This window comes from Cuculus canorus, chromosome 10, assembly GCF_017976375.1.
Source record: "Cuculus canorus isolate bCucCan1 chromosome 10, bCucCan1.pri, whole genome shotgun sequence".
Classification (NCBI taxonomy): domain Eukaryota; kingdom Metazoa; phylum Chordata; class Aves; order Cuculiformes; family Cuculidae; genus Cuculus; species Cuculus canorus.
The window spans coordinates 9,938,524-9,960,860 of NC_071410.1; the positions used below are offsets into that span (position 1 = coordinate 9,938,524).

The 22,337-nt window shown below is 51.0% G+C and overlaps 2 protein-coding genes across 8 annotated transcripts in view; both read left to right on the forward strand.

Annotated features, from left to right (window-relative positions):
* Positions 1-16,665, forward strand: part of MED12 (mediator complex subunit 12) — a 35,774-nt gene extending 19,109 nt beyond the window's left edge. The window contains exons 24-44 of one of the 4 annotated variants that reach the window (XM_054076051.1): positions 74-175; positions 878-991; positions 1,270-1,433; positions 4,195-4,374; positions 4,558-4,629; positions 4,932-5,092; positions 5,182-5,343; positions 5,428-5,539; positions 5,767-5,856; positions 6,294-6,403; positions 6,908-7,043; positions 7,314-7,475; positions 8,010-8,387; positions 8,720-8,870; positions 9,075-9,280; positions 9,731-9,811; positions 10,050-10,267; positions 10,868-11,030; positions 13,757-13,861; positions 14,108-14,189; positions 16,229-16,665. In XM_054076051.1, the coding sequence (XP_053932026.1) occupies positions 74-175; positions 878-991; positions 1,270-1,433; positions 4,195-4,374; positions 4,558-4,629; positions 4,932-5,092; positions 5,182-5,343; positions 5,428-5,539; positions 5,767-5,856; positions 6,294-6,403; positions 6,908-7,043; positions 7,314-7,475; positions 8,010-8,387; positions 8,720-8,870; positions 9,075-9,280; positions 9,731-9,811; positions 10,050-10,267; positions 10,868-11,030; positions 13,757-13,861; positions 14,108-14,189; positions 16,229-16,272 (2,993 nt within the window). In that variant the 3' untranslated portion in view covers positions 16,273-16,665. Of the gene's footprint in view, positions 1-73; positions 176-877; positions 992-1,269; positions 1,434-4,194; positions 4,375-4,557; positions 4,630-4,931; positions 5,093-5,181; positions 5,344-5,427; positions 5,540-5,766; positions 5,857-6,293; positions 6,404-6,907; positions 7,044-7,313; positions 7,476-8,009; positions 8,388-8,719; positions 8,871-9,074; positions 9,281-9,730; positions 9,812-10,049; positions 10,268-10,867; positions 11,031-13,753; positions 13,943-14,107; positions 14,190-16,228 lie in introns of all 4 variants that reach the window. The other 3 variants (XM_054076049.1, XM_054076050.1, XM_054076048.1) reach the window with 3 other exon arrangements.
* Positions 16,666-20,834: 4,169 nt separating this feature from the next.
* The window catches only part of NLGN3 (neuroligin 3), a 41,828-nt gene continuing 40,325 nt past the window's right edge, over positions 20,835-22,337 (forward strand). For all 4 annotated transcript variants that reach the window (XM_054076052.1, XM_054076054.1, XM_054076053.1 and 1 more), the window contains exon 1: positions 20,835-20,927. The gene's annotated coding sequence lies outside the window, so the exon portion shown is untranslated. The remainder of the gene's footprint in view (positions 20,928-22,337) is intronic.

The window sequence follows — 22,337 nt, forward strand, 5'->3', positions numbered from 1 at the left end:
TGAATAGCTTTCAGGTTGAGAGTCAGCTGTCCCAGTGCTTAAGAAATCTCAGTGGACTGTTTTCTTTACGTAGCTTGCAGTGAACAGGATTCGGAGCCAGGAGCACGTCTGACCTGCCGGATTTTACTCCATCTGTTCAAGACTCCACAGCTGAACCCATGCCAGCAAGATGGCAGTAAGTGAATGAAAGTAGAGTCCTTCTTTATTGTGAAAGTACTGGAACTCTTGACCTCAAGAGAAGATATACTGAACCCTGTGATTAGAGAGCACAACCTACTTGCTTTGAATAAAGCAGGCAAAGCCTGATACACTGCTTTCTGCAAAGGACAAAAAAATATCCTTCCAATTTTGTCGCTCCATAGTAGCCAGGCGTGTTGGGGAGGCCTTTGGAGGCAGGAAACCAGCCAGGCGAGGTGGCCTTGCCATTGCTAAGCCACTAGAGTAATGATCACTTCTTTTTTTATGTCTAGAGCCTTGTATAATCTCTTAACTTGGTGCCAGAAGCTGCTATTTTACAGTGCTGCCTTTTTGTCTGATGATGGAAACAATCCAGGAAGCTCTGTTCTTGGCTTCTCGTCAGTATCCTGATAGCTCAGATCTCTAAACCCAGCCTGTATTCTAGGTTAGGAGCTTAGAGTTCATGACATGGGCACTGCTGCCCATTTGGATTTCATGGTTCACTTGCCACAGCGTGATTGGCACTATGCTTCATGAAACTTAATTACATTGACCCCATGTTACAGTTGGGAAAAGGCCTAGCCTTGGGGTCCTCTGAGCTGGATTCTGCAGTACTAGCTGCCACATAATTCAGGCAGCTCTGGAGCCTGCACCTTTCTCTCTCGCTGCATATTGTCCTTCCCCAACGTCCTCTTTGCAGACAAACCCACGGTGGGAATCCGCTCTTCCTGTGACCGTCACTTACTGGCAGCTTCCCAGAATCGTATTGTGGATGGAGCCGTCTTTGCAGTGCTGAAGGCTGTCTTTGTTCTGGGTGTGTACCTGTCTTAGCCTGAACCCTTAAGAATGCTTTTTGAGGGTGTGGGAGAAGGGCATTGTGTTGTGCATGTTGGCTGAAGGGCAGAGGAGATCTGTTTTGGTGGATATGTGGCTTGTCTGAAGCCCTTTGATTGAGCTGTAAATGTGCTTGGCATCTCTTAGTGGCAAAGAGGTCACTGATTGCAGAGGGAGTTTACAAAAGCTCAAGATTTTCTGTGGACAGGCTTTGGATTTAGCATTGATGACTAAGTGACATTTGTGCTTTCCTTGCAGGAGATGCAGAACTGAAAGGCTCTGGCTTCTCCCACCCTGGTGGTGTCGATGATCTCATGGATGATGAGCTGGGCACAAGAAAGGCTGGTGGTCGAGTAGTAACGGTAGAAACAGCTAGCTTGGATATTTATGCCAAGTATGTACTAAGGAGTATATGTCAACAGGTGAGTCTGGCCCATCTCTAGTTTTGTCCTATCTCTTCTGCGGACGTTTAGATCCTGTATGACTTTCTGCGGATTGGGTTTGGCAGGCATTTCTTTGGAAGCTCAGTGAAGATCCTGCGATGGCTCAGCCACGCGGTGGCGCTGAAGATGTCTCAGCGTTAGCCAAAACCCGAGGGGCAAACAGTCGTCGAGTATTAGGTGTTGCAGTATGTGGGGACTGCACATCCCCTTTGCTTTGGCAGCAGTGCAGGGCTTCTGTCCAAGGAGGGGAGTGATGGGAGTGGTTTGCTGAGATGTGTGCTGAAGGCAAAGAAGATAAGCATGAGAAAGACAGCTTGTTGAAGTGATAAATGGTGCCTTTCAGAATGCAGACTAAGTGTTGCTTGCAGCTAGGCTGTTAATGTATGCCTGGGCTTTGCAGTGCCAGTTTAGTTAATTAAAGGAACAACAACAGAAATCTTTTGGTTAGCCTAATCTGCACCAGTATTTCTGTTCCTTTGTGGTAAATTGACATTTGAGGAACTGAAACCTGACTAATAAGGTACTTAGTTGCATAGTGCAATGGCTGTTACCACTATTGTATGAAAATGTGTGTTGAAGAGTGTTCTTGGCCTTGACTGCAAATTTATTCTGTCAGCATGACAGGTGCAGAGTTACAATTTGAAACTTGTATTCTGTATTGTTAATGTGTAAACACAACACAGTGCTGTGTTTTCCTCATGCTTTGTGTTGCTGTTGTTTATTATTGGCTTGTTATATCACAGTATTACTGTGTGTGTATGTACAGGAGGGAGCAGCAGTGTCACTCCTCATACAAATTGTTGGTGACACTAGTTATGTAGGAGTGAGCATTCCAGTAGACACCAGTGAGTACCACCAAATTGTGCCAGAGCTCCTGCAGGGTTCCTGTAACTGAAAGGGGCTGGTAAAATGATGTGTTTAATATTAGTGCCTCCAGTGTGAGTAGATGCTGCAGGACTCGCACTACCAATTCTGAAATGTTTGTAGAATGCCTTAAACTATAAGTTGTGATTTCTCAAACTCGGCACATGTTGCGTCTTACATGTACATTTTATAGTAGACTTAATCATGAGGGTGTGGGAAAAAGGAGTGGATTATAGAACTAAGTTAAAGGTTTCTTAGGTGCAAATGATTATGATGTAGTTGCTGGTCTGCCCTTTAGCCTGTTTAATAAATGTAATTGTGACTGGCCTTTTGAAAAGGTTAATTTCACGGGGCTGTGATAAACCACAGTGAGAACCAAGAGAGAGGGTTGAGTCAGAGGTGCTAACCTGAATCCGATGATTGGGATGGTGGAGTTCTCCATAGTGCTTGGAAAATGTGTTCGTAGTGCTCTCCTGTGAAGAGGCAGATGAGAGGCTCCGATTCAGAAATGTGAAGCCTGTGGGAGTGGCTGTTCTGTGCAGAAATTTTGCAGAGGTAGAGGCTTAAAGTCCCTTAAGGTTGACTTCATACTTATTTGTGAATTACACAAAGTGAATCAGAGATAAAGTCTGAATTCTTGTAGGAAACCAAGCAAGTGACAAAACGGGTCTTCCCATATTATGTACTCAAGGAAGAGAAGCTTCAAGAGGTTATGATTTAGTGACACTGAAGGGGAGAAATGCAATAGGTATTGGAGAAATCACCAGGTCATAGATGTTGGCAAAGTGGAAGCTTTATCTGGGATGAAGCCGAAGGTCTAGGCTGTGGCTTCACAAGGATTTCAGACCAGAGATCTTGCCTTTCCAATCTTTGTGCTCTCCTTAGTGCTTAGTGCTGTCGGCTGCTGAGGGGGGCTGTTCTCGGCTTTCTAGGCTTAGCACCAGCACCTGTGCTTCATGAACTGAATACTCATCTCTTCTCCTCTGGTTGTCACTTCTTAGTGGAAAAATTATCTGAGCAGTGGAAAAATTATCATAAGCAGCTGTGGAACTGCTTATGTAGCAGTCCTCTGTAGACTTTAATTTTGTGAACTTGCCCAATTGATTTTCAATATGAAAAAATCCTGCAGTAACAAATGCTGCAGATTAACTGTAAATTGTGTGAAGAAGTACCTACCTCATGTTTGTTTGGGAAACTGCTCTCTTTGTTATACTTTTAGGGGCCACCAACTAAAATTGAGAGGCTGACAATAAAAGTTTTCTGTTTACCTTCTCATGATTTGTGACTTTATAAACAGCTCCTATCCAGTCAGTTGTTTCCCCTTACAGGCTTTCAGAAGTCAAGTCACTGTTTTTTACTGAGGATAGCAGTGTGTTTTCCATCACTGTTTTTAAGAATTAAGGGGTGTGCTTTTCCCCAAGACATGTTCGAGATTAGCCTTAGCTGCAGCTCTGAATTATTTCATTTAGGACAGCTCCAGGGCTTTGTTGTGCAGGAAACAGACCAAATAATTTTAAGTGATCTTTCTGATCTGTTGAGCCCAGGCAGCAGTGTTGATGGAGCCTGGGCATGGCACTGATTGTGTGTGTGAATCATACCAATATTTTATCAAAAGAAACAGCAGCTACTGTGTTTCACCACGGCTGACTTGTCAAAGTTGATGTTTCCTCTGTTGTGATTGCTGTGCTGTGCCTGATGCCTGCTGAATCAGGATAGTACAGTTCATGAAGAGAAATGATTATCAGGCATAACTGCGTACTAATGAGGTTTTTATGAGTTTGATGTGTTCCCTGTGTCTCTCTGAGATTGAAAGCAGGGGTGCTGATTTGGAATCAGACGTGAGTTTGACTTTGCTGACTCTGCTTTCATCTTGCAGGAGTGGGTAGGTGAGCGATGTCTGAAGTCCCTCTGTGAAGACAGCAATGACTTGCAGGATCCTGTCCTGAGCAGCACACAGGCCCAGAGGCTGATGCAGCTGATTTGTTATCCACACCGGCTGCTGGACAATGAGGAAGGAGAAAATCCTCAGCGGCAGAGAATTAAGCGCATCTTACAGGTGCAGGCTCCTGGCAGAATCTGTGTGTCCTAGTCATTGCCTAATGTAGTGCTAGAGTGGGGTTGTCCAAAACACAGCCCCCTGAGGGGTCTGACGCTCATTCTCATGGAAGCTGAGCGTGTGGGTTGACGTAGTTTGAACTGAGATAAAGACTCATATGAAGTATCCATTTGTGTGTTGCAGAATCTGGACCAGTGGACCATGAGACAGTCCTCGCTGGAGCTGCAGCTAATGATTAAGCAGACAGCAAACAATGTGAGTTTCTTGCTCAGAGGGACCACGCAGGGGTATCTGTTACTAGTGTTGAAGTGGCTGCTTGTGAGGTGGTGGAAAGGTAGTCAGGAAGAAGTGGGAATAGGGAGAAAGTAAACAAAGAGGGAGGCAGGCAGGCCTGTGAAAGCCAGGCATGAGAAGGGTACAATGAATCTGAGACCTGAAGAGCAGCAGACATGGTGAAACTGGCAAACTGGTTTGTATGAGTTGTGTTGAGATGTGCAAGCTCTGTCAGTGAGTGCTCTCAGAGAAGAACTTGGCCATCTTTTCTCCCCTGTCTCCAGGAGATGAACTCCTTGTTAGAAAATATAGCCAAGGCCACCATCGAGGTATTCCAGCAGTCAGCAGAGACCAGCTCTGCTAGCTCTGCTGGCAATGGAGTCAACAATATTAGTAGCTCAGCGAGTGCTGCGCCTGCCAGCAACAAATCCAAACCCATCCTCAGGTAGGTGTAGTCTCAGCATGCAGCTACCTTGTAGATGAGTCTGAATCACAGGCTGGATTGCAAACTGCTTTTCTCTCTTGTTGTTACAGCTCCCTGGAGAGATCAGGAGTGTGGCTGGTGGCCCCTCTGATTGCCAAGCTTCCAACGTCAGTGCAGGGCCATGTGCTGAAAGCTGCTGGAGAAGAACTGGAGAAAGGACAACATCTGGGGTCATCATCCCGCAAGGAGCGGGACCGCCAGAAGCAAAAGAGGTGAACCTCGGGGAAAGGGCAGGCCATGCTTGTTGTGCTGATTCCCCAGCCTGGCAGTATAGCTCCATCTCTGTCCTTCTACAGCATGTCCCTCCTGAGCCAGCAGCCGTTCCTGTCACTGGTGCTAACATGCTTGAAAGGACAGGATGAGCAGCGGGAAGGCCTCCTCACCTCTCTGTACAGTCAGGTCCAACAGGTAGGTGTCTTGCTTCTCCCCTCACTGTCTTCAAGGGGTCACGGCTCCAGCAGGCAGGCTCTTGGACATGTCCTTGGGGATGTTGTCTGGCAAAGAACTTACCCTGCTTGGTATAGGGTGCTTGAACTGACCATCTCCGAGTCACTGGACAGTGGGCAGTACAAGCTGCTCTTTATAAACTTAAGTGAACAGCTTGTGAGGTCTGTCCTCCCTTCTAATTTTCTTAGATTGTTACGAATTGGCGGGAAGATCAGTACCAAGATGACTGCAAAGCCAAGCAGCTGATGCATGAGGCCCTGAAACTACGTCTGAATTTGGTGAGCACTTGCAGAAGAGGAGCTTAACACAACGGGGTGAAGGGGTGTTTGCCTTTTTTTAACTTTTTTTTCTGGAGCACACATGCACTGGGGGGGCTACATATGTCCTGAGGCAAGGAAGTAGGAGAGGCACTTGTGCTTCTTCTAGGTCTTGAGCCAAGTCAATTAGGGTCCATGAAAAAGCTTCCTTTTTCTGTTTTACTGGGATGAAATCCACAGCCTTTGGTTTTGGGGATCTGCCTTGCCATTTCAATGCTTTTGCAGTCTGTAGCACTAATACTTGCATCTGAGGTTTGTTCTGCTGACTGCAGCCTACTTCAGTTCTCAGTAGGAGTTGCTGTAGCACAGGAGTTGCTCTGGTTTAGGTTTGTTTCTCACTTTTAAATCTTAGTGTTTCTTCATGGTGTCCTTGTGACTAAACTACTTTTCTCTGCCAGGTGGGGGGAATGTTTGACACAGTTCAACGCAGTACACAGCAGACAACTGAGTGGGCTGTGCTCCTCCTGGACATCATCAGCAGTGGGACGGTGGACATGCAGTCAAACAAGTAACTTTCTGGCTGACTTCTGATCCATTTATTTCCCAGGGGAGGCAGTCATTAGCATGGCCCCTTTTCCCACGTGAGATAGCTTTCTCTCAAGATCTGTCAGAAGGACTGTGAAAGCCAAAGGAGACTTTGGAGTAATAGCAGGCTACAACCTAGCTCCTAATATCCAAGTGCCCTCTGACGTATGCAAAACAAACTTGGCTTTCCAGATGTAGAGAGATAAATAAGGGAGGGCTGAGTCTGGACCTGCTTTTTGGAGAAGCTGAATGGATAGGCAGGAGTCCAGTCTTAATCTGTGTGTGATACTCCACTTGACTTAAGTGTGAACACCCTGTGGTGTATGAGCAGAGGAGGATTAGTGTGGGAGGTTAGTCTGGAGAGCACTTGGCACTTCTGTCTGTAGGCAGTACTCTCAGCAATCTAATAATGTTTGATGTTACTATGATAGCAGAGACTTTATATCTGCTTCTCAGGTGACTTTGACCTTTCTGCTCTGACCAACAGTGAGCTCTTCACCACTGTGTTGGACATGCTGAGTGTTCTTATCAACGGCACCTTGGCTGCTGATATGTCCAGCATTTCTCAGGGCAGCATGGAGGAGAACAAACGGGCATACATGAATCTCGTAAAGAAACTCAGGGTGAGAGACACCAGGCCTTGTGTGGGGAGCAGTGTGCTCTGTTGTGGTTGTCCAACTATGCAGGTTTACCTGTGTCTCACAAATGGTACTTGTCCTGCTGCTGCTGTTCAGATGACGCAGTGAGGGTGGCCCCGACGGCCCTGTAGGACCGAAGGGTCCATTGGTGAGAGGTAATGCAGTGATGGAGGCTGACAGCGGCAGAGGCACAAGTGGGCTTTGGATGATTTTTCCTGAGCGATTCTTCAAGTCTTGTCTATTCTACTTGTGCAGAAGGAGCTGGGGGACCGGCAGTCTGACAGCCTGGAGAAGGTACGACAGCTACTGCCACTTCCCAAGCAGACCCGAGATGTCATCACCTGTGAACCTCAGGGATCCCTCATTGACACCAAAGGCAATAAGATAGCTGGGTTTGACTCCATCTTCAAGAAGGAGGTAAGTGAAGCTTTTTTGTCTGCATCACAGTTCCTGAGTACAGGTGTCACCTTGTCCTCTGATGTCTTGAGTCTTCACTGCTTGGGAGACATCTGTATGCAGCGCCTGTTGCCTGCTGAGCTTGAAGTGACTGGCTGCATGCAGATAAGCTGGCACTTGTCCATGTTGAAAAAGGGCGAAACCGGGTGCTAATGCTTGGCAATACATCCTGCTATAGCCTGAAAAGTTATTTAAACTTTGGTTTTGTACTGACGGCTGTATTAAGCATGAAGAAAAACTCATATTTCCTCTCACATGAGTTACTGGGTAGTGTCAGTGTACAGAAGACTGGCAGAAATGGGATGCAGGAGTCTGGCTGTTGGTGAAACTCTTTAGAAATTACTGCTTTGCCACATGGAAGAGCAGGGACCACTAGTAAGGACTCAGGCTGTTTACTGGGATGTGTGGAGCAGGGCTTGAAGAAGGCATAGTTTCCTGTATCCTTACATGAGAAACAACAGGAGCTTGGACGTTCTTATCTCTTTTGCTTTAAAGGGTTTGCAGGTCTCTACAAAGCAGAAGATTTCCCCTTGGGATCTGTTTGAGGGCTTAAAGCACTCAGCCCCCCTCTCCTGGGGATGGTTTGGGACAGTCCGGGTGGATCGCAAGGTGTCTAGATTTGAAGAGCAGCAGAGGCTTCTTTTGTACCACACGCACTTGAAACCCAAGCCCCGTAGTTACTACCTGGAGCCGTTGCCACTGCCCCCTGAAGAGGAAGAACCCCCTACGCCTGTGGCTTTAGAGCCAGAGAAGAAAGCTGCAGAACCAGCCAAGGCTGATAAAACAAGCTCAAATCCTGCCACCTCTACTGAAGAACGCAAGAAGAAACAGAGCAAAACCAAGAAACGCAACCAATCTGCCAGCAAAACTGAGGTAATTGCCCAACAGCTATGAACCTCTAGTGTCCACCCCTCCTAGTCACAGAGCATTCGCTTGAGCCTTCCTCAGGAGCCTGGGAGTGGTGTAAAGGTGAAGATGGGATGTGTTTCCTCTTACCTGGGAGTGCTGGAGCTGTCTATCTTGCTCTCTCTAGCGTGAGGCAAGGCATACATTTTCTTAATCCGTGATGGGAAGGAAGGAGGCTGCCCAGCTCAGATAGCATCCCAGGCTTCCTACTGTGGACTTTGCAACTTTTTCATACTCTTCATCCATTCATGAATTCCCAGTGCATGCTGACCATTCTTATTCCTTCTTTGTCTTTGCAGGATTTTGTGTTGGGTCCTAGCCGAGGGGTTTCATATGGAGTTGGGATGCCTACAGATCTCTTGCATCACCAGTCAGGAAGCACTATGTCAAGGCTTGCATATGGGCAATCACCAGTGGGTCTCTATGCCCAGAATCAGCCTCTTCCAGCAGGTAGGTGCACAGAAGAGGTGAGCATATAATGCATCTCTTTGGGAACCTCATGTAAGAACCCCTTCTGTGAGATGGTCCTACTCGGGTTCCTCCACTTTCCCCTCTAGTCTGTCATGTGTCTATATAGAGTGATAAACAGTCGTTCTGGAGCTACTAGGCTCAGCAATAGCATGTGGCTAATCATCATCTTTCTCTGTCTTGCAGGTGGCCCTCGTCTGGATACATCCTACAGACCTGTACGCATGCCACTGGGGAAATTGGTTCAGAGTCGTCCTCCATACAGTGGTGTGCTACCTCCAGGGATGGGGAGCATGATGGGCATTGACCCCTCCTACAAGCCAGCAGTGTACAGACAGCAGCCTCCGGTGTCCCAGGGACAGATACTGAGGCAGCAGCTTCAGGCAAAGTTGGTAAGTCAGAGCTGTACTCTTGCTGTTGCTGGTTGCTGTGGTACAACAAGCCCGAGCTGTTTGCTGGGACTATTCCTTCTGTCTCTGTGTCTGCCTTGGAAAGATGTTGTCTCCTTGTATCTGTTCCTCTGGTGCAGCACTGTTTGCCACCTGCTTTGTGGGCCCATGTCACTAACATTTGGTTGGAGGCTCAGTGAGAGCGCAGGGGCATCTGCAGCTGCTGGGCAGTGAGCAGGACACATCCTGGCTGTGGGGCGGTAGGGATGTTAGTGATCTGTTTCTACCAGGCTGGGGTGAGGTGGAAGTCGTTGAAGTCTGCATGTTGTGCAGCAGCCTTGTAGGTTTAGCAGTGAAGCTACTTGTCTGGTTTGATGGGAGGTGATGAAAAGTGAGCAGCAATGTCCTGCCCTTTGGAGATGTTGAAAAAAGTGTTTCTCCATTGCCTTGCAGCAGGGCCAAGGCATAATGGGACAGCAGCCCGTGCGCCAGATGGCTCCAACCCCATCCTATGGAGCACTACAGCCCTCCCAGGTAGGTGACAGTGACTGTAAGTAAGACTGGAATCCAGCACAGGGGAGCATTTTCATTTCTGCTACTAAATGCTGAAATGTGTTGGCTCTTTTTGCTCCTTATTTACTGAGCAGTGTGAATCTGAATCCCAGAGATGAGCAGCCTCGTGACGGTATTTACAGGATGCTGATGTCTGTTGTTCCAAATTCTCTTTTGTACCTTACTCCATGACTGATAAAGGCTTTTTGTTTCATTTTAGGGTTACACACCTTACGTCTCACACATAGGCCTTCAGCAGCACCCTTCCCAGTCAGGCACGATGGTACCTCCCACCTATTCTGGCCAGCCCTATCAGAATTCCCACCCCAGCTCTAATCCTGCCCTGGTGGATCCTGTTAGACAGATGCAGCAGAGACCAAGTGGTTACATACACCAGCAGGCCCCTGGCTATGGGCACACCTTGAGCAACACACAGAGGTACCTTCCACCCTACTGGATATTAATAAGCTGTATTTCATCAAAGGCTTCCTTGCTCTGCTCAGACGACCCTAACAGAAATCTGTGAAAAGCCTGTTCTCCATGCTGTGTTATACAGTACCCGAGTCCTTCACACCCTCAGGGAAACATCTTTATCCAGCTTTCAGTCCTGGGAAGAAACGGAGAGACGGGATGAAATTTGGAGAAGCTGGTTGCAGGCAGGAGACAGGGTTAGCAGGCAGAGAAAGGTGGAATCGGGAAGTATGAGAAAATTAACCTGGGAAAGTCATAGTTTTGGTTTTAAATCTAACAAGCAGAGCACCATCAAGCAGCCAGATCTGGGATTTCCACTGCTCCTGAGCAGGCATAAATCCATCTGGGAAACCATGCAGAAGGGTGGGCCAAGGCCTGTTACTTAGAGCTTCTAGAAAACTGGTTTGGCTCAAACCTGGTGTCCTCACCTTTCTGCAGAGAGTCTGCCTGGATTGCAATGGGCTGTTTGGGCTGTCTGTCTTGTTTATGACAGAAACAGGGTTCGGATTGTAGAAGCTGGTTGCCCGTGAATCTTTTACTCCATGACCTTGTCCTGTTCTCTTGCAGGTTTCCTCACCAGTCAATACAGCAGGCCCCCATGATGAGTGGAATGAACCATTTGGGCCCACAAGGAGTCCCCTCAGGAATTCGACCCAGCCAGATACTGCCTGACCAGCAGCAGCAGCAGTACCTGAGGCAACAGCAGCAACAGCAGCAGCAGATGCTGAGGGTGAGTGGTTGCTGACAGGAAGAAGGCGGCTGGAGCTGGAGGAGGCTTGCCCGGTGCTGCCTACCTCTGTGTCATCAATGCTCTGCTCTGCACCTCTGTGCCAGAAAGGTTGTCAGCTCTGTGGGCTGCTGCATTAATTTACTAGGTGGTTTTCCCTCCCTTAGTGCTGGTCACTACTGGCGGGGACACCTGCTGCACTGCCTTTTGCCAGTCATCCAACATGAGCTAAAAGGAATTTAGAAGCAGTTAAAGGTCTATTTAGTCCTCTCTGGCCTGCGTCCCACCTGATTCTGCCTCAGCTGTTCCCGTAAGTTTGTGCAGAAAACTAGCTGTCTTAGAAGTGTTGGTAGGAGCTAGAAACAAAGAGAAACCTCTGCTCACACAAGTGCGGGTAGAGTTTTTCATTTCAAGGTCATTTTTAGGGGCATATCTGCAGTTTCACAAGATCAAAATAAGTGTTGATTGCTGTTTTCAGTGGCAGGAAATCCGGTGTGAATCAGTCCACATACTCCACGTGTAACAGCAGATGGTGAAAACTGATCCAAAGTAGGCAGTTAGACCCAGTCTCTAGGTTCAAAGAAGTTCATAGGCTTGTGTCAACGGACATGAGTAGTCCATGGATTTGCAGTATGATCTTATGAACATTAAATGCTTGCATGGTATGCAGGTATGAATATGTTTCTTAGAGTTACAGAAATGTATTGAATTGACAGAGAAACCCAGAAATAGTTTGGGTTAATTGGTGAATTGCATTCCTTATGACAAAGCCTAGCAGACCTGTAGGATACTAGGAGACTTGATGTGGCATGGAGTGCTGAGGCTTTGTGTTCTGAGAAGGGCCTGAACAAGACAGTGGTTCCTGCAGAGAGCTGCTGTCAGCAGTATTCAAGAACTGCTGCCTTGAACCGGACAGGAGACTGCCTGTAGCGTGGTCAGCAACTTTTAGTCCTTTTGATGAGCAGCACCCCCTGACTATTCACTTGGTTTCTTTTAGCTTCTCCATCACTCATATTTAGAAATAGAACATGCCTCAGACAAATTGCTAGCACTTCTCTTAGCTCAGTAACTTCACGTAATACCTTCAGCTTTAGCTGACACTGCTTGCTTGCTTAAAAATAAAAAGTGGACTGCCCAGTTCCCCTGTTACTGTGACTCCTTTTGCGTTATCAGAGGCATACCGGATGCAGAACAGACTTCTGGTGCTTGAGTTGACTGTCATGATGCAGTGACTTGTAGAAAGGATGGATAGCCTTTTGGTTTGTCTTGCATGGGTTGGTAGTCAGCTGTTGCAAGAAGGTAGGACTTGATATCAGGTAGGGGTATTCAGGCTTATTTAGTTAGTTGTCTGCTTTCTTGTATACCCAGGTCATAGCATCCATTTGAAGAATCTAAGTGGCCAAACTGGTTTAAGATGGAAGTTAGAAGGGTGTTGTAGAAACTTACTCCGTTTGGGTTGAATCCTTGATCCAAGACTCAATGTGTTTGTGACTAATCCTTGTATCCAATTATGATTGTCCACTGTGTCTTGTTTACTGTCTCTCCTTTCTCTGATGTTTATGCAATGTATTCCTAGGGAGCACTTGCAGTTTCCATAGGTCAGGTTTTTCTATCCTTCTGTCGGAAGATACTGTCTCTTCTTCTGGTTGTATTTTTGTCTGTTTTCTAAGTCTGTTCAAGGTTTGAACCTTGCCTGTTGGAGCCATTGAGTGGAATTGTTCCTAGCATCACCGTGTTGCTTTTTTATTGCAGCATTAGTAGTTTTCTATTTCTGCTAGAAATTCTTCTGTTGATCTAGAGAGTTTAAATCTACATTGGCAGATGGGAGAAATGTCTGAAACTTGGGAGAAATTAAAAAAACTCGAAATTTGTGGGTATATTCTGACTCCAAGCTCTGCATGCTGAATATTCTTCTCGCCATAATGTGTTCTGTCAACATCTAGGTTGGAGCACTGTATTGGGTTTTGTCTGCATCCTTTTACTGAAGTGCAACACCAGCCAGCATGAATGGCAGAGAGGGTAGCAAGATAGATCAAAGAGTTGGGGAGTGTGGCTGAGAAAGAAAGGCTGAAATAGCTGGGTGTTGAGTTACTCTAATTCAAGACAAGAGGAGACATAAGTCTCCAAATTTTTTGTCTTCAAAAAAAGCCCAAAACCCCTTATCTGTTCTTGTCTCTTGGCTGCAGGACAAGAAGTGGCCTTAAATCATAACATGAGATTCAGGGTAGAGATCAAGGAGAACTCCAGTAGTAGGGGTAATTGTGATTTAGAGTGGATCGTGTAGGGAGGCTGTAGGAGCTGTGTTGCTACCTCTGGAAAAAATTGAGAAGAGATCAGGCTGATACTTGGTGAAGCCGCTATGACTGATCTTAAGCAGGAGGCAAGAGGTGAACCAGCCAGCCTCTTGAGGTAGCTGTTATTTGGTTTTGGTTCTTGTATCTTGTTTGCTCCTGGTCATTCCTCAGCTGACTCATAGTTCTCTTCCTGCCATCTGCCAATGCCTCATCTTGTAGAACTTTGTTACTGTCTTGCCATTTCTTGCCGTTTCTCAGCCCAGAGCAGGGTCCTGGTGAAATTTGGGTAATTGAGGCACCTATAAGGAAGATGGTTTAGGAGGGTATGTTACTGCATGGAACGGCCTTCCTCCTTCAGCCCTTCCTGTGCCCTTTTGCTGTGTGTATTGCTCAGATGGTTCCCTGATGGTCTCTTCTCTTTTGTCTTCACAGCAGCAACAGCAGCAGCAACAACAACAACAGCAACAACAGCAGCAGCAGCAGCAACAACAACAACAACAGCCGCAGCCACCGCAGCCACAGCCGCAGCAGCAGCCCCAGGTCTCCACAGTGCCTCAGCCACAGGCGCAGGGCCAGCCCCCAGGGCTGGGAATGCAGGCTCTTCCCCCCCAGCAGCCCATTGTGAGTGTTCCCTCGGAGGCAGAGGGACGTGGTAGTCCAGCACAAATACAACGGTGTTCCACCTGCATCCCCCCCTTCTCCCGCCTCTGTGCTTCCCAGGGCTTGTGTGAATGCTGAGGCTGCCAGCCAGGTGGTATGGCTATAACTGTGTTTCTCTTTTTGCAGTTCCAGCGCCAGGGCCTTCAGCAGACACAACAGCAGCAGCAAACAGCTGCTCTGGTTCGACAGCTTCAACAGCAGCTTTCCAGTAAGCCTTAGTGTCCTTGATCCTGTCCCTAGTCTCCTCCCCGTGGTTTTCTATTGCAGGTACCCTGGTGCAGAGAAGCAAGGCAAAGCCATTCAGTGTGAGGCCATAGATGATGCTGGCAGGGAGGGGGCATCAGAACTTAGAGCTCCTGGCCCAAGAGGGCACAACAGCAGGGCAGGCAGTGCTTGCCAGCTTGTGAGCAACCTTCCAGACCTTTCTTCTGCTGCCTGCAGAGAGATGAGGGAGCTGAGCCTTTGTAGAGGCTGCCACGCGGCATTCCTGAGAGGATCCAGTCTGCAGCTTTAAAGGATTCAGTGGTATTTCCTCTCCTGCAGATGATCTCTGAGGGGCACAGGGAAGATGCAGTCCTGGGATACTCACTTGGTGGAAGTCCCAGAGATACTGTGTTCACATTGTGATCAGGGCAAGACTTCCTGGAGGCAGGGAGGGTGTTCTGGCAAGCGTTGCTGCACAGTTGCTCTGCTTGTGGTGTTCTGTGGGTTTCTGTAGCTGCCATCACAGACAGGGTAATAGCAGAGGTGGTGTTCAGTCTGGCACTGTGTTCCTATCATCTGCATTGAACTACTGGCTGAGGAATCTCGAAACAGAACCCAGTGTCTGCTGTTCCCTTCTGAATGGCCTGCTGTTTTACTGTCACCTCACTGGCTTTTCTGCCATAAAAATGGCAGACATGCTGTGAAAATGCCCAGAAATTGACTGCACAGGTTTTTTTGCAGCGCATTAAGCGTGAGACTGTGCTAGATGTAATAATGTATGGAGTGGGAGCTTGGAAATTGTGCTTATACTTGTTCCCTGATGGAAAATTCTTAGTCCTCGTGACCAAAAAAAAGTCTCCAAATCAGAAGTTTTAATGTGCTAAGTTTCCCACTTGCCTGATTCACAAACCACGAGTCTGTGCAAGGATCCCAGCCAGTATGTTCAAGTATAGGAAGACCTCATATAAAAATCTGAATATAGCAGAAAAGCCGTATTTTTGTATCCCGTCTGTACAGCAAACGGAGCTGTTCCATATAAAACAGATTGCATGGGTCCAATGCAGCCGTGTGTCAGCATGCAACTTTCATGCTCCCTCATTGGGTTTGCATCAGTTCTACCAGGAACCATCTGGAGATCTTATTTGTAGCGTCTGGGATGGAGTGGAAAGCAGGACATAAACCAAGAACAGCCTGTAGGAGGGGGACAAGAATACTTTGGGCTCAGGATAGGCTGTATTAGGAGGTTCCAGGGTATCCATGAACATGCTATTGTCCAGCATAGTTGAGAAGGAGAGCAGGCTAGCCAGTTTACACCAGTCTCCTTTTACTTAGTCTGACTGCAAGTCAAACATGCGGATGGGCTTTCAGGAAAACAATGTCAGCATTTTGTTATTCAGACAGTACCCAAGTATTGAGCACTGTGAGCACTGGACATCGCAAAGCATCAGTCTCAGCATTTTGGTAGTTCAGGAGGTCCTTGAATATAACTTCACTGTGTTTCCTGCCCTTTTTGTGCCATCCTGGAAGTCAGGCAAATCAGGCGTGTCCTTGATTTGTACCAAAATATACTGATAGGGAGCCAGAACAGTTGTCTCTTAAAACCTTCCCTAATTGGTTACTGGGTGTGCCTCAGGATGAGTGTTTCACACTGACTGTCTGAGCAGCTTGTATGGCTGCAGGTGTGATTTTCTTTCAAAATCAGAAATAATTTGTCCATGAACTCATCCCCCCAGCTACCTGCCACCTTTCAGGACTTTGTTATGGTGTACCAGTTGCACTATGAGGGACAGAGAGATCTCCTCTGGAGAAGCTTCAGGATCGGGACTAGCACACATCTGTCACTTCCTCAAAGAGTGTGAGGTCCTGACTGTGCTGCTGCCTAAAGGCTCAGACAAATGAACAGAGCAGGGAGCACCATAAAGGTTGTATTTTTCTTCCCATGGCCTGTGACGTGCTCCTCATACTGTGCTGGTGATGTGGGGAGAGGGATCTCTCTTTTGAACCAGACCTTGTGAGTGTCTAACTCTGTCTTGACCTCCACAGATACACAGACACAGCAGAACAACAACCCGTTTGGCCGCTACTGATCTGTGGCACTTCAGCCTGATCCAGGAGGGAGACGTCACTGTGGACTGGATACAGCCTCTTCAGCCTGACCCACAAACTGGGGCTGCCCCCAACCTCTGTCCTTGGGCCTGTGCCCCCAGTGCCACTGCTGCCCATCTCATGGGGAGATGCCAGGGGGATGGTTTTATTGTACAGAGAAAGTGTTTTTACTATCCGATTTCTACAAACGTTTATGGAAATCCCTTGTGGCTGATAGTCTCCCTTCCCACTTTGGTTTCAGTTTTTACTCGGTTTTTAGTATTTTTGTTAAAATAATGATTAAGACATTGTAAAATTTTGTACTTTATTTATACCAGATGAACCCCGTACTGCAGACATTCTCGGATGAATACAGAGAGCTTACTTTGCAAAAGGAGTGTGTATTCAGAGTCTGCCTTTCCTCCTCGGCATCAGTCTTTCCTTCCTACGGCCCAGCAGCACCTCCACACATGGTCGTTGTCTTTCTCAGCTGAAATAACGTCTTTGTTTTCAGCTTTTGTGAACAGCTAAACCATTTGATTTGGGAAAGAGAGCCCTTCTTTGCTAAGAGCTTTACCAGTGGTCTGTGGCATGTTCCACCAGGACAAGAGGTATCAAATGAAGAGGGAGTTAATTGCAGGGTAATTCTGAGCCCTAACGAGCCCAGCTTCCCAGCCGCAGCAGTTGCTGAGGTGCTTGGGCTTCTTGTACCGCTGCAGTCTAGGAGGAGCTGCAGCCTGAGTGCACTCACACCACTACTTGTCGCAAAACAGTTTTGCCGATAAGCAGGGAGGTTTCTCCGCTAGCTCATTCCTGACAGCCACAGTGCTTTCTCTGGATGGGCAACATGCTCCATTCTCAACTTTTGACCTGGGTAATACAGCCTGCTGGCCTGGAGTCTCATCTCACTATAGCAGGCTGTTTTAGCTTTGTCCTCTCTGTTCCTGCTGTCTGGTGAACCTAGAGACTGCCATCGTCAGCACCTTCCTTCTCAGTAATTTGCTTGTGGACCATTTGACCTGTCTCTCTGGTAGCTTTTCTTGACCAGTGTCTTCCTTCTGTCCCATCTGTGTTGGATACGGTGAGGCTTGCAACGACTCATGAGCAAGCTGCATTTGTTCTTAATCTAGTGGTGAATAACAGTTCTGTAGTGTTGGCCATAGCAAGAAGGCAAGCAGAGGGAGTAGAGAGGAAGGAGGGATTGTGAGACTCTAGCGCTCAGCTGTGTTCAGGCTGCTGTGGAGGATGACAGCTACCCAGGGCAGCACCCCTGTCTGCTGTCCTGAGAACTGGAACTTGGAGCTGTGTCCTCTCCAGGAGCAGGTGCGTGGCTGCTCTGGGGGTCACTCAGCCATGGGGCTGCCTGGCATCACGCCTACCCTGTGCCCAGCTCCTCCCCAGACTGCCCTGCCCTTCCACCTGTGCCAGGCTCTTGCCATGTTGCTTCAGGTGGGTCAGAAGTTGTTGCTGGCCAGGCCAGATGGAGACAGACTTCTATGTTAATGGGAACAGACAGTTGCATGCACAAGGCTGCTTCCTCTGTGCATCTCTGCTTGTCTGCTTCTGTGAGGATCAGGCTGGGGAGCAGCCTGTCTGGTGCATCCTCTCGTGCCCCAGGGTGGGCCAGGGGCTCTGCTTGCCCATGGTCTGCACTGGGTGGCCCCTGAGGTGGAAGCTCGTCTGACAGCCACGGCTCTGCCAGCTGCCCGCTGCCCTGAGGGACCCGGGGCCGTGGCTGGAGCAGGGCTGCGCTCCCCCTATTCTGCCTGGGCTGTGGGCAGGGAGTGTCACAGGGCCAGGGAAGCCACAGCCTGGGGCAGGTGGGCACTGTCTCTGGGCTGAACAAGCCTCCTTCCCTGGTGTGTGTGCGGCCGTGGCCAGCAGCCCCCTCCTCTGCTGGCCCCAGGAGGCAGCTGAGCCTGCGCCAAGCGGCATCTTGGATGCTGCCTTCTGCATTGCTGCCGTTCCGGAGGTGGGAGGAGGGCGGCTCTGCAGAAGCCGGAGCGGGGTGGCAGGAGGCAGCAGAGCCATGGGCAGCTCTGGGCAGTGGGGTGGGTCAGCAGGAGAGCACAGAGTCGGGTGCTGATCTCCTGCTTTGTGCCCTTCAGGGCTCCAGGGACCCCCTTGCCTCCCTAGGGGAAAGGGGATGACTTATTCCTCCCTGGGGCGAGGTTGTCTGCTGCCAGGGGATCCTGCTATATTGCATGGCCCAGCAAACAGGGCTGTCGTGGCTCCTTCCCCCTGCACAAAGACTCCCCCAAGCTGTGCCTGCTGCTTGGCAGGCAGGGTCTGTGTAGGATGAGCAAGACTCCAGATCCCCCCATGGCGTGACAGACCCGGGGGTGGCAGTGTCCAAGACCCCACAAGACCCTTTGGCTGCCCAGAGGTTTTCCGTGGCTGCAGGAGGCTCTGGGGTGATGTGGGGACTGGGGCAAGACCTGGTCACAGCACAGGGCATACTTGGGGGGCTGTGCTCTGCCCAGTCTGGCTGCCTGCCTGCCTTGCAGCCAACACTGCTGTGCTACACGTTAGCACTGAGCCCCAGTGGTTTTAAGCAGGTCTGACGGCTTCCAGCCCTTCTGCTCCTTCTCTGAGTCGTGGCTAAATGCTGTTTATGACAGAGCCAGAGGCAACTGTTAGGGTTTTATTACACACTGCCCATCAAGTCACGCATGTGATTGCCCTGCTGTGACCACTGGTCCAGGCTGGGTCTGTGTATGTGTGTGTGATACTGGGTGCCTTGGGGCAGGGTCCACAGGCAGTGTGTGCAGCAATGCCGCACAAGAGGAGAAGCCCAAGGTTGCACAAGGTTTGACACAATGCGGTGATGCATTGACAGGAGCAGGTCATGCCCCATGAACCCACCCCACCTGGCAGCCTGGCACAGGTGGACCCTATGGACCGTGCCCTGAGCAAACACGGCTTGTCAGGCACTGTCAGAGCTGGTGTTGTGCAGGAAAATCAATTGCTGCCCACTCAAGCAGCTGAAGCTGGGGCTGGAGCAGCTCCATGAGCGTCCAGCTCTCCCTGTGCAGTGCCCGTGGTGGGGAGCGGGCCATGAGCCCCTTCAAGAGGCTTCTCAGGGCTGATGAATCCTGGTGGGCAGGGGCCAGGGTTGTACATTCATCCAGTGGGGTACTGGACCATGTTGTCTGCTCAAGGGCATACAGGGTGGCTGCGTGCAGTTCAATCTGCGTATAACAGGCCAGCGACTAAATTGATTAAGCTGCTGCCAACCAGTGAGCAGTGCCTTGGAGAGGGAGCGGGGCAGGAGAGACAGGCAAGTTCTGATCTGCTCTACAGAGGCATCCAGCAGGCGCTGGGGCAGGTGAAGCCGGGCCTGCGTCGGGGTGCAGGGGTTTCACTGCGGCTGCACGTTCGCTGACTCGGTGCACGTGCCGGTGGCGTGCAGGAGAGCCGAAATAAATGTTTGCCCTTCGCATGCCACTGCACAAGCATTTTAAATGGGAAGCTTTGGCTGCTCTGTGGAGCCAAGGTGGAGTCTGGGTTGCAGCGGGAAGGAGAGCTCAGCTCTCCTTGCCCCCATTGGAAAGCATGGAGGGAACTGCACATCCTCCTCTTTGCTCAGACGTTGTGGCTGATGCTGGCTTGGCTATGGCAGAGAGATGCAGAGACCAGACATCTCCAGCAGGACCCAAATCCATGCCCTGTTTCAAATGATTTCTGTAATCCTATCAGGCAGAGAAAACAGAGGTAGACCTGTCATGGGCAGAGGCAGGCTGAAGGAGAGGCAGGGGTGGGTGGGTGGCACCTGGCCCCAGCGCTGAGGCTGGGATGGGGCATCCCATGCCGGTACCTGGTGAATCCTCCCTGGACCACCTAGGTGCTGTGGGCAGTGGGAGAGGCAAGGGTTGCTCCCGTGACCATGGGGAAATATGCCTGGAGCTGGAAGGCATAAGATGCTCCAGCTGCTGTAGGGTAGGCAGTCCAGCCCAGGAAAAGGCAGGAGGGTGGGGAGGGGCACCCACAGAGTGAGTGGCGCAGGTACAGGGTGCAGCAGGGTGGGGTGGGGAGGCTCGGGGCAGGACAGGGTGTCTGGGGCGGTGCAGGGGTGCTCGGGTAGAAGAGGGTGGCCAGGATGGTGCAGGGATGCTCAGGGTAGAGAGGGTGTGTGGGGCAGTGCAGGGATGCTCAGGGTAGGTAGAAGAGGATGCCTGAGGTGGTGCGGGGATGCCCTGAATAGAAGAGGGTGTCCAGGGTGGTACAGGGGATGCTCAGGGTGGAAAAGGGTGTTCAGGGCAATGCGGGGGTGCTCAGGGTAGGTAGAAGAGGGTGCCCGGGGCGGTGTGGGGATGCTCCGGGTAGAAGAGGATGTTCGGGGCGGTACAGGGATGCCGTGGGTAGAAGAGGCTGCCCAGGGCGGTGCGGGGGTGCTCCGGGTGGGTAGGAGGGGGTGCCCGGGCGGTGCGGGGCCGTTTGCCGGGGCGGTGCCGGTGGTTAAGCGGGGTCCGTGCCGGGGCTGCCGGTGTGCGCGGTGCCCGGGGTTGCCCGGCGGGTGCGGCAGCGAAGGGGTGCGGCGGGGCGGCCCCTCCCCCGCCCGCCCCCGCCGTGCACGCGCCGCGCGCTCCCGGTGCGGGGTCGGGGCGGGCGGAGCGGAGCGGCCGGCGATGGAACAGCCGCGCCGCCGCCCCCGACGGTGAGTGCGACCGCGGGGCCGCCGGGGACGGGGCTGCGGGGCCGCCCGGTGCGGGTCCCGGTGCGGGTGTCCGGGGCCGGGCCGGGCATCGCGGCGGCGGTTAACGGGGGGGATCGGTGGCGGCGGGGACCGGGGGGTTAACGGGGCCGGATGAGCGGCCGCGGCGAGCCGGCGGGTTGCCATGGCGACGAGCTGAAAGGGGGATTGTGCGCCCGCCTCAGCTGCGCGGCCCCCGCCCGCATCCCGACCCGCATCCCAGTCCCGCCCGCATCCCGGTGCCTCCTGCAGCCCGACCCGCATCTCGGTCCCGCCCGCATCCGCGACCCACCCGTATCGTCGACCCATCCGCATCCTGGTCCCTCCCGCATCCCCCATCCCTCCTGCATCCCCTGTCCCGCCCGCATCCCGGTCCCTCACGCATTCCCGACCTGTCCACTTCCCCTCCCTCATCCCGTTCCTCCCGCATCCCCGATCCGCCCCCATCCACGGTCCCCACCCGCATCCCTGGTCCTTCCTGCATCCCCGACCCACCCGCATTCTCGACCCGCCCTCATCCCGGTCCCTCCCGCATCCGTGTCCCGCGTCCATTCCCGGTCCAGCCCGCATCCCCGACTCTCCCGCATCCCTGGTCCCGCCCACATCCCTGGACCCATTAGCCTTGGCAGGGGCTGTCCCGGCTCAGGTTCTCTCACTCCAGGGACTGGGATCCTCGCCGGGTGTGGGGACAGGTGGGGTGGGTTATTTGGGGTGCAAGAACGCACCCAGTGTCGCCTGGCGTGAGGCTGCTGGTGTGAGCATCCTCGGGTCAAGGGCAGGCAGGAGATCCTCTTGGCACCGTTTATTTGGCATAGCATGAGGAATGACATGAGTCATTCGGCTCCCAGAGCAAAAGGGCATTCCCTGTCTCTCTCTTGGGCAGGGGGTTGGGGTGGAGGCAAGCTCAGTGCCAAACAGGGGCTCTGCTGTGCTGGCCGTGCTCATCCCTGAGCAGGATGGTGGGTCAGGCACATGGCACAGGGGTTGCCGGTGGCTCCACCGACACGTGCTGTGACTGGAGTTGGCACTGTTTGCCTCAGCTTGGCTCCATTGTGCTTGAAGCCACAGAGCAGCATGGGGTTGGTGGATGATGGTTAGCCATGAGGTCTGTCCGCATCCAGCACTGTCGGCGACAACAGAGAGGAGAAGTGATGAGGGATGTGAGGCCTTTGGCCAGCCAGTCTCTTTCTCTACCACGCTTTCCCAAATGGTGACACCTCTGAGTGCCTCTGCTGGCGGCCCTTCCCAAGGCCACGGACCTCCCTCGGGGAGGTGGCTCTGGCATGAATTCCCTGTGACGCTGGGATTTTCCTTCTGTCCTTTGAGAGTGCCTCATCCAATGTTGCTGCCAGCTTGCCCTCAGGCGACGGCAGA